We start from the raw sequence: 9734 nt of genomic DNA, 5'->3' as shown, positions 1-9734 counted from the left end.
TATGATCAAATATGATCAGGCTAGTGCATAGATCAGTGCCACACACTAGATTTTGGGTGTATTTTGGTCTGTTAGAAGAAACTGTATCTCAAAATTTTAGAGAGAGCAACTTATATATATATATGCCAAAAATAAGAGTATCTACTCTGAAGGGATAGAATATGACTCTAAAAATGAAAAATAAATGTTTTTTTCAAAAAGGGATTGATAAGGTGTTGGTTGAAAAGGGAAAAAGAAAAATTAAAAAAAAAACCGTTAAAAAAATTAACTTTCAAAAACTAATGAATCATGGTAAAAAAAAGCCATGAATTCTACGTGCAGTATTCCCCTAGCGCTGGAGTTCTCCCATTCTCCTTTATCGGTAAACTTGGTCTTGGGGGGCTGTTTGTGCTGATCTTCTGGGGGAAGGGCCTGTTGCCGTGGTTCCCAAATGTCTTTGCCGGAGGCAGAATTGCCCCGCCCTTGTCGGTCCGGGCTAAGCAAGCTGCTCGGGTTTGCTCTTGGGAGCCTTTGTTCCCTGCAAGCTCTTGGTACAGCTTTGGAGGATGAGAGTGAAAATGGCGGCCTCCCAATCTCCACCCAGAGGAGCCGAGAACTCGGGGCCCCGCTCCTCAGTGCGCCCCCAGAGAGAAGCAGTCACTCCCATCTCCCCGGTCTCCGGCCGCACTCCGTGCTCACCCGGCCTGTGACCGAGCGTTTCTATCTCTGGCACCCGACCCCATGTGGAGTCTCCAAACCCAGCAGATCCCTGCAGCGTGCTCCCACGCCGCTCCTCCCGGGGGATGGAGGGGAGTCTCCCCGGCTCTGCTGCTTATTGGGTCCCTGCTGGAGGAGCAGTGGCCCTACTGTGCCGTGGATCACAGTTTATGGCAACCCCAAGCTGAGAGCCCACTCCTCAGCTCTGTCTCTGCAGCTGGCTTCCCCCCTCCGACACCTGGGAGCTCTGTCGCACTCAGGCACCCCCGGTCTTTCTGTGACCCCGAGGGTCCTGAGACCACACTGTCCCGCAAGGTTTCCACTCCCAGCTTAGCCACTGGAGCGACGTCCCTCAGCAGAGCCGGCTTCTAAAAGTTCCAATTTTGTGCTCCGCGGCTCTAGCACTTGCCAGAAGTGGCCGACGGAGGCCCCCTCCCCCGCCGTCTATCCTCCCGAATATCGCCTCGGATTCACTTCTCCGCACGTCCTACCTTCCAGAAAGTGGTCGCTTTTCTGTTCAGAGTGTTGTTACTCTTCTTATCTTCGATCTCCTGTTGAGTTCGTAGGTGTTCAGAATGGTTTGATCCCTATTCAGCTGAATTCCTGAGACCAGACAAAATCCAGGTCTCCTACTCCTCCGCCATCTTGCCTAAACAGGCCTTTTCTTAAAACACTCATGGGAGTGTTGTTTGAGAAATAAGGAGCTTTGATCTAGGTGATTAGTAGAAAATAGTAGCCACCATCGAAAAGGTAGAAAGCTATTACAGAGATGACTTAAGCTGTGAAATTAAAGCTCAGGAAATCACCTCTGAGGAGCCAAAATTCATCTTTGTACCACCCACACACACAAAAAAAATGTTTTAAAATTAATACTGCCCAACAAATGAATGATCAACCTTTCAAGAAAATATTTAATCAGATGCTGATGAGGATTGGAAAGATACGGTTTAGAGGAAACTTTTATGAGGTAGCAATTTTAAACTACATAATCCCTAAAGTCTGTTTCCACTCAGGTGTGCCTTTATTTGGGCACATATTGGGAAATAAGCTTGTGTTATATCCATAACACAACCTGTCATCTATATTACCAATCTTGTGTCTGACTAATCATCTTTTTAAATAATTCAATAAAAGATTAAATTTTTCTCAAGCTGGAATTATAAATATATATCTTCACAAAGTTCATAGGATATGTTACAATCATAAGTTATAGCTTTCCAGGAAGAAAAATAAAATCTTGTCTAATTTGAAATTAGAGTATCTCATATTATTCTTAAAAGTAACATGCGATAAAACTTCTAGCCTTGGGTGAAAGCAGTTTCCCAAATATCTCTAAACGTCTTGTGCCCAGGGGCACTTGGATGGCTCAGTTGGTTAAACGTCTGCCTGTGGCTAAGGTCATGATCTTAGAGTCCAGAGATCGAGCCCCACGTTGGGCTCCCTGCTCAGCAGGGAGTCTGCTTCTCTCTCTCTCCCTCACCCTCTGCCCCCCACTCATGCTCTCTCTCCAATAAATAAAATATTAAAAACAACAACAACAACATCTTATTCCCAAGTGAATCAGCCTCTGCCTGGTTTGAGATCACCTTCTCTGAGGATTTTCCATCATCTGGTGCCTTCAGAACACCTCCAACATGGAAGACTTCTTCTTGCTCCTTCCAGTACAGTTCCAACACCATTTCACCTCACATCCCATTCACTGTGGTGTGATTATAAAGTGTGTATACTATATTTCAACAAATAGCCCTACATTTATATCCTATTTAGACAAAACCTAAGTGAACAGAAGTATAACCACATGCAGATAGGTCGAGGGACAACTATTATCCTGTCCACCTCTCAGTGCAGAGCCTGAACATAAGTCACTTTTGGGAAAGCATCGTGCAACTCAATATCTCACTGCCAGAACAGGAGATAGGCGAAGGCCTCTCTAAGCAATCGTGCTCACATCTATTCAGTGAACCACCATCAAGTAACAGGGCTCTTTGAAGAACGTAAAGAAAACACTTATACCTTTAATTTCATTATACAAACCAAAGAAAATGTTACTGGCAGAAAATATGATGTTCGCTATGTAAAACACTGTGCATGAAAACACACGCAGACACACACACAAATCCACACACACTGTCCACTGAACTCTACTGGCTACTTCAAAATTTTTCTTCTCTGTGTTTTGTTTATACATTTCATTCTCTAGAAGGCAACACATGAATAGCAGCAAGTATAAAAAGCTTAAGAAAAATTATAGAAAAATAACCTAAACCTAAAATTGGGATAGTTATATCCATTCACTTTATAAAGTGAGGAAAGATGGGCATTATTTAACTTAGCAGTGAAACATTTGAAAACCTTTGAAGAAAGAGACACGGGGTAGCCTTATTACAAGGTAACAGCTCTAAGGATAAACTGCTCTGCTATCAGGAAATCCAAGGGGAAGAAGAAGGGAAAAGTTTAAATAGACATTAAGGACACTCAATGGACTATGTAATAATAATAAAAATAACAAAATTTTGTATAGCATTTTACAGACTGAAAATGCATTTCCATGTACATTGCAGTTCTGATGTTTACTCCCTCTTACAGATGAGGAACTGAGGCAAGGAGTGGCATGTCCACCTAAAGCCGTAGTCCCTGTACCAACCTCACAGCAGGTGGTATTTGTAGAGCTGGTCCAGTGGAGTCTATTAACCGTGTCAGGGTCTAACAGAAGCACAGAGCTCAAGGCTCAGAAGGAGCAAGCTGATATTTGCTTTTACCTCTTCCCTTTCCAGGCTTTCTAAATGGTCCAGGATCCTATCTCTTGTGTCTAGACTCTCAAGTTTCAAACCTCAAGTTTCTTCAAACATCTGAAGTCCAGGTTTCCTTTTTTCTGCTTTGTTTGGTTGGTTTTTGTTGTTGTTGTTGCTGTTCTTTTTTTTTTTTTTTTTCCCAGGAGTACTTACCTTTTTAAGATCCCAAATTTTCAATTATGGTTGATTTATATACACAAAGGGAATGAATTTCAGTAACTACAGAACTATGGTTGTTTGAACAAATTCATCCTCAGTTTTCCAAATCCCAAGTGCTTTAAGCAAAGCCTTTGGCCAACTAATCTGCCTTGGTATAGTGGGCTGGCAGGAGAACACCATGTGCCTTAGGACACAGAACACTTTGTCTCGTATCAGGGTTTGTGGTGTCAACAAGAGAAGGGCACTGGAGCTCCCTCGGTAAAGACACAAGTGAGGGAGTCTATAACCAAGGCCAGTGGTACAGTTTGGTATTATGAGCTTTGTTTTGTTTTGAGTTGGAAGGTCAAGTTGAGAGGCATATATGCTCTGGTATAAGGTCTATCAACTTTATTCAGAAGAGTGCAGCTTGTGGGAAGATTCCAAAAGGAAAATGCCACTAACTAAAGAATCTTTGCCCCTCATGTGGAAGCCCCGTCGGGCCAGCCACACAATAGTGCAGGTGTGGCGGTAGGTCAGAAGGCTGTGCAGATGTGTTCACAGGAGAGGGTGTGTGTAGTTAGAACCATAGGGCACAGATGCTGGAGTTCCCAAGTGCTGGGAAAGTTCATAATGTATTTGACTATGGAAGTGATCCTGAAACTCTTTGTGGTTTCAAAAACACTTTCTTTACATGGGTGCCTCGGTGTCTCAGTCGAGTGTTCCAGCTCTTGATTTCGGCTCAGGTCATGATCTCAGCATCATGGGATCGAGCCATGAGTTGGGCTCCGTGCTCAGTTTGGAGTCTGCTTGTCCCTCTCCCACTCTTCCTTCCTCCCCCTGTTCATGTTTTCTCTCTCTCTCTCTCTCTCTCTCTCAAATAAATAAATAAAATATTTTTTTAAAAAGCCCTTCACATTCAAATTTAGTGAGGATCCTGTGCTTTGTTTAGGTGGCTTATATCTGCTAATATGTGCTTTCAAACTTAAACTTGAGTCATTTGTAAAATACCTTGTAAAATATTTATTTTTTTCTATTCATTAAAAATAACAACATATCAACTGCATGTTCACATAAATAATACATTTTTATAAAAAACAAATGTATTCTCAAAGCATACAATAGTGAAAAGAATGATATTTTATATTTTGTAAATCTGTTTAATGCCTATCTTAATAGAAACAGCTCGATCCTTGTATCTGTTTCTATATTCATCTATTGTGACACTACACAGCATACTGTCTCTGGAAAATGCCACTGTCTACTAATAGAGAACGAGAGTAAAAAAGGAAAAGAAAAGCATAGCATTATGAAAACAGATTTGACCTTGTGAACCCCAGAAAGAGTTCTGTGGCCTCCCATGGGTCTCCAAACTACATTTTGAGAATACTGTCCTAGGATTAAGCCTTCAATAGCATTCAAGTGGCTATATTTCATTATGACCATGAGTCTATTTATGGGGTCTGGCTGATCTAAGAAAGTAACAGACCAAGGATAAATAGTAAATTTGGATATGAAAGACCAAGAACATGCTGAAAGTCCTAACACAGAAGGGAAGTTCACAGTGAAGTAATAATGGAAAAGCTGGTAGATAAGAGAAAAAGTAAACAAGATTACAATCATTTAAAAGTAAACAAGAACCCTGATCCTGGAGCAGAGACTATCTCCCCTAAGCCATATCTTTAAATATTCCTCTCCATCTGGGTGATTTCTGGTCCACAGAAGAGTTGGAGCTTCGTAAGTGAATCCAGTCATTCAGGGTAACAGCAAGGGCCTAAGATTATCGCCTAAGTAAAATTAACTGTAATTTCCTGGAAGTGCATTTAATGTCTGTAAATAAAAGTACTTATCAAATTTACAGTAAGAGTATTAGTAGTAGTGGTTGCAAAGTTTAGGAAGTTATGTTTTTAACATCTATAATCACATTTTTATTTCCTATGATAGTAAAAGTAACATCTAATATCTTTAATTAATGATTTTAGTTCCTGGAGTCCAAGTATGTACAAGATCTACAATGGTAGTAGCACTTTCCGTATCTATGGTTACAGCTAGGATTGCTTTAGAAGTGATAATACTTTCAGGATGTGTAATAGTGAATTGCTATATTGGTAGCCATGGTATGTGGAAAAGTCCACAGGAAAATAAGGCATGATTGTTAACATTACTAATTAAATAATTACTATGATATTAACAACTGTTGCTATAGTGGCCATGTGAGTGCCACATAGCACCAGTGTTCTCAGTTATGGTTTCATGTCCTGTAACCCAAGAACAAGTCAGGTTACTTCAATAACTACATCTAAAGCAATAGTATTTACAGAGCCTAATATATTATCTGAGATACCAAAATCATCTGTGAAGTCTCTAGCAAGGATATATAAAATATCTACAGTTTAATCGATAGGGCTGTAGGGGTTATAATTTTTAAAATAGCAGTATATATTCTGGATGCTGAAGAAGTATCCACAGCTTCTTTAATTACACTTATAAAAGTAGTCATGGATGCATCTTTAAACATATCTGCCATGTCTACAGTGTTTCGAGTAGCCATATCTATATAAACTAGTGTTAATATCTATGAAAACTTATGTAGCTTAAGATTATGTATCTTTAATTGATTTCTTATATCTTTAATAGTTGTTTTAAAGAGATGTCTGTAGTAATTATCCTGCTTTGAGTAGTAATCATGGAACTAGAGTAGCATTTTTGACATTTGCAATATAAGTTGATATGGTAGCAGAAGCATTCATTGTTGTTCTCTCAAGAATGGTAGTATTTAGAGCATATGTGGTAGTATTTATAATATCGGTGGTAGCATTAGTTGCAATAAGAGGTAAATGACTGACTGTAGAGTTTGTTGTTACCTGATAGTGAGTTGCTGTGTCTAGAAGAGAGGTCATTAAAGTAGTAACTAATGCTATTGTGGTATTTGGAATAGAAACATGTGTGGTGTTACCTGGAACAGTGCTAGAGTTATCTGCATTGGTAATATTTACTGCATTCCCTGTACTATTTCCGGTATTGGTGATGGGGACAGCGGTGGTATTCGTGCTAGTAGTGTAAATATCTGTAGAAGGAGTAGACGTTGTAGGAATAGTATTACTAGTACTATTACCACCAGATATTGTAGGGAAAGGAGAACCGGTAATAGGAGTATGGTTGCCAGTGCTAACAACATCAGCACTTATAGAAGTGGTTACCATAGCAACAGTAGTGTTCATAGCATGAGTACTTACAGAAAAAGTAGTCATAATAGGAAAACTATTGCTAGTACTATCAGCACTACTATTTGTAGAAGGAGTAGTTGTAATTGGAACAGCATTATTGGTGCTAGTACTATCAGTGCTTGTTGGAGAAAGAGTAGCGGCAATTCGAACAGTAGTATTGGTGCTAGCATCAGTATTACTTGTTGGGAAAGGAGTGGTTATGATAGGAAGAGTAGTACTAGTGCTAGCAGTACTTATAGGGGAAAGCACAGTGGTATTAGTAACAGCAGTACTAGTTGTAACTTCAATAGTGCTTGCTGGGAAGGGAGTGCTTGTGATAGGAAGGGTAGTACTAGTGCTAGCAGTAGGGGTACTTATATGGGATGGTGTAGTGGTACTAGGAACAGTAGCACTACTTGTAACTTCAGTAGCACTTGTTGGGAAAGGAGTGCCTGTGATAAGAAGAGTACTAGCACTAGCAGTAGTGCCTGTGGGGGAAGGCGTAGTGGTATCAGGAACAGTAGTGCTACTTGTAACTCCAGTAGTACCTGTTGGGAAAGGAGTACTTGTGATAGGAAGAGTACTACTGCTAACAATAGTACTTGTGGGGGTAGGTGTAGTGGTATTAGGAACAGTAGTACTAGTGGTAACTCCAGTAGTACCTGTTGGGAAAGGAGTACTTGTGATAGGAAGAGTACTACTGCTAACAATAGTACTTGTGGGGGTAGGTGTAGTGGTATTAGGAACAGTAGTACTACTTGTAACTCCAGTAGTACCTGTTGGGAAAGGAGTACTTGTGATAGGAAGAGTACTACTGCTAACAATAGTATTTGTGGGGGTAGGTGTAGTGGTATTAGGAACAGTAGTACTAGTGGCAACTCCAGTAGTACCTGTTGGGAAAGGAATACTTGTGATAGGAAGAATACTACTACTATCAATAGTACTTGTGGGGGTAGGTGTAGTGGTATTAGGAACAGTAGTACTAGAGGTAACTCCAGTAGTACCTGTTGGGAAAGGAGTACTTGTGATAGGAAGAGTACTACTGCTAACAATAGTACTTGTGGGGGTAGGTGTAGTGGTATTAGGAACAGTAGTACTAGTGGCAACTCCAGTAGTACCTGTTGGGAAAGGAATACTTGTGATAGGAAGAGTACTACTGCTAACAATAGTACTTGTGGGGGTAGGTGTAGTGGTATTAGGAACAGTAGTACTAGAGGTAACTCCAGTAGTACCTGTTGGGAAAGGAGTACTTGTGATAGGAAGAGTACTACTGCTAACAATAGTACTTGTGGGGGAAGGCGTAGTGGTATTAGGAACAGTAGTACTAGTGGTAACGTCAACAGTACTTGTTGGGAAAGGAGTACTTGTGATAGGAAGGGTACTACTGCTAACAATGGTACTTGTGGGGGTAGGTGTAGTGGTATTAGGAACAGCAGTACTAGTTGTAATGTCAATAGTACTTGTTGGGAAAGGTGTAGTGGTATTACGGCCTGTAGTACTAGTTGTAACTTCAGTAGCGCTTGTTGAGAAAGCAGTGGTTGGAATAGGAAGAGTGGTACTAGTATAAGCAGAAATAGTGATAACAGTCTCAAAAGTGGTAGCCTTAGTAGGAACTGTAGAAGGATGTAGAGAACTTGTTGGGAAGGTACTTGTCATAGGTGTAGTAGAAACTATAGGGCCACCGTATATCCAAGTAACCTCAGTTAGCTTTTCTAGGCTAATAATCTTGTCAGTCAGTTGAATAGTCAGCGTCTGCCAGAAAAGAAGAGATAAAGTTGGTATTTGAGAACTTCTTAAACATCACATTTCAGTCATTTTCAAATTACAATTTAACGAAAACCACTGTATTCATTCTTTTCCAGAGAGTAGTAAAAGGATATAAAGATTCCTTTTCAGGTCACTGACTCCAGGCAGATAAATAGGGGGATATGTTGTGTGCATGACCCCTGTGCTGGAAATCTGTGTCTTTCCACTTCATTAGGTCATACCACATTGCTTGCAAGTATTTGCAGCTTTGATTAAGCATTGACAACCAACACTTATAAAAATCTCTTTGCCTTGCCACTAGATTTTAACCGTCCTCAGGGCGATGTGGTTTCATGTTTTTAACAACCCCAACGTGTAGTATAGTGCGGGGCATATAATAGGCATCTGATATGCTACAAAGTTTCCTACAAAGAAGTTCTGCATCAGTCTTAACTGGAAGTAATTACTTGCAGAGGGTGGTCTTGAGCTCAATAGTCCAGGAAAAATGTGTTCAAGTAGAGAACTAGAAAGGACTAGAGAGAGAAAAGCTATCTGATTGTTCAGAGGGTCATTTTCCAAAATCCAAATATCAGCAGAGCAGGCACTCTTTCACTGCTTGGAAGACAGGAACTATACTTGCCCATTTTCACTTTGCTAAATGACCCCCTACAGGTCACTGGATCATACTTAGGACAGGTCTAGTGTTCTAAAGTGGGATATTTTTCCCTCTGTGGTTACTCTTGGTAACTCTACTGGTAATTTGTCTTCCACGTAGGTGGCTCCAAATGCAGACCCTGCTAGAAGGTCTAGTAGGGTCTGCTATTTATCACTCTGTTTTGTTAACCAAATAATTTTATCTCGCATCACAGGTGGGACATATTCATTTTGATGATTACTACAGTTGACTGCCAATTTTCACCAACCTATAAGATCTATCAGTTTGACCAGGGACATGAGTAATTTCAGGGAGGAGGGAGAAAATCTTCAACAAGTTTAGCGGATCACACTTTCATTTTAGCCTCCGCCGCAGAAGCAAATAAGTTTTGTTATGCTAGCCTGAGAGACTAACCTCACTTAACACACTGAACCACTTCTGGGAAACACAGGGAAAAGATTTCACCAGACCATTGATCATTGATCCCTGGACTACATTGGGAAG

General features: G+C 40.6%; 1 protein-coding gene across 1 annotated transcript in view; it reads right to left on the bottom strand.

The window, feature by feature from the left end:
* Window positions 1-4690: 4690 nt before the first annotated feature.
* Window positions 4691-9734, bottom strand: part of MGAM2 (maltase-glucoamylase 2 (putative)) — a 100413-nt gene continuing 95369 nt past the window's right edge. Inside the window, exon 47 of the mRNA XM_088018337.1 lies at window positions 4691-8581. Within this exon, the coding sequence (XP_087874463.1) occupies window positions 6308-8581 (2274 nt within the window). The 3' untranslated portion in view covers window positions 4691-6307. The remainder of the gene's footprint in view (window positions 8582-9734) is intronic.

This window comes from Eumetopias jubatus, unplaced genomic scaffold (genome assembly GCF_037043125.1).
Source record: "Eumetopias jubatus isolate StellerSeaLion01/CBP00866 unplaced genomic scaffold, mEumJub1_p1.0 scaffold_14, whole genome shotgun sequence".
In the NCBI taxonomy this organism is placed as follows: Eukaryota; Metazoa; Chordata; class Mammalia; order Carnivora; family Otariidae; genus Eumetopias; species Eumetopias jubatus.
Note: the sequence above shows the minus strand (reverse complement) of the source record. Positions and strands in the feature narration are given on the sequence as shown.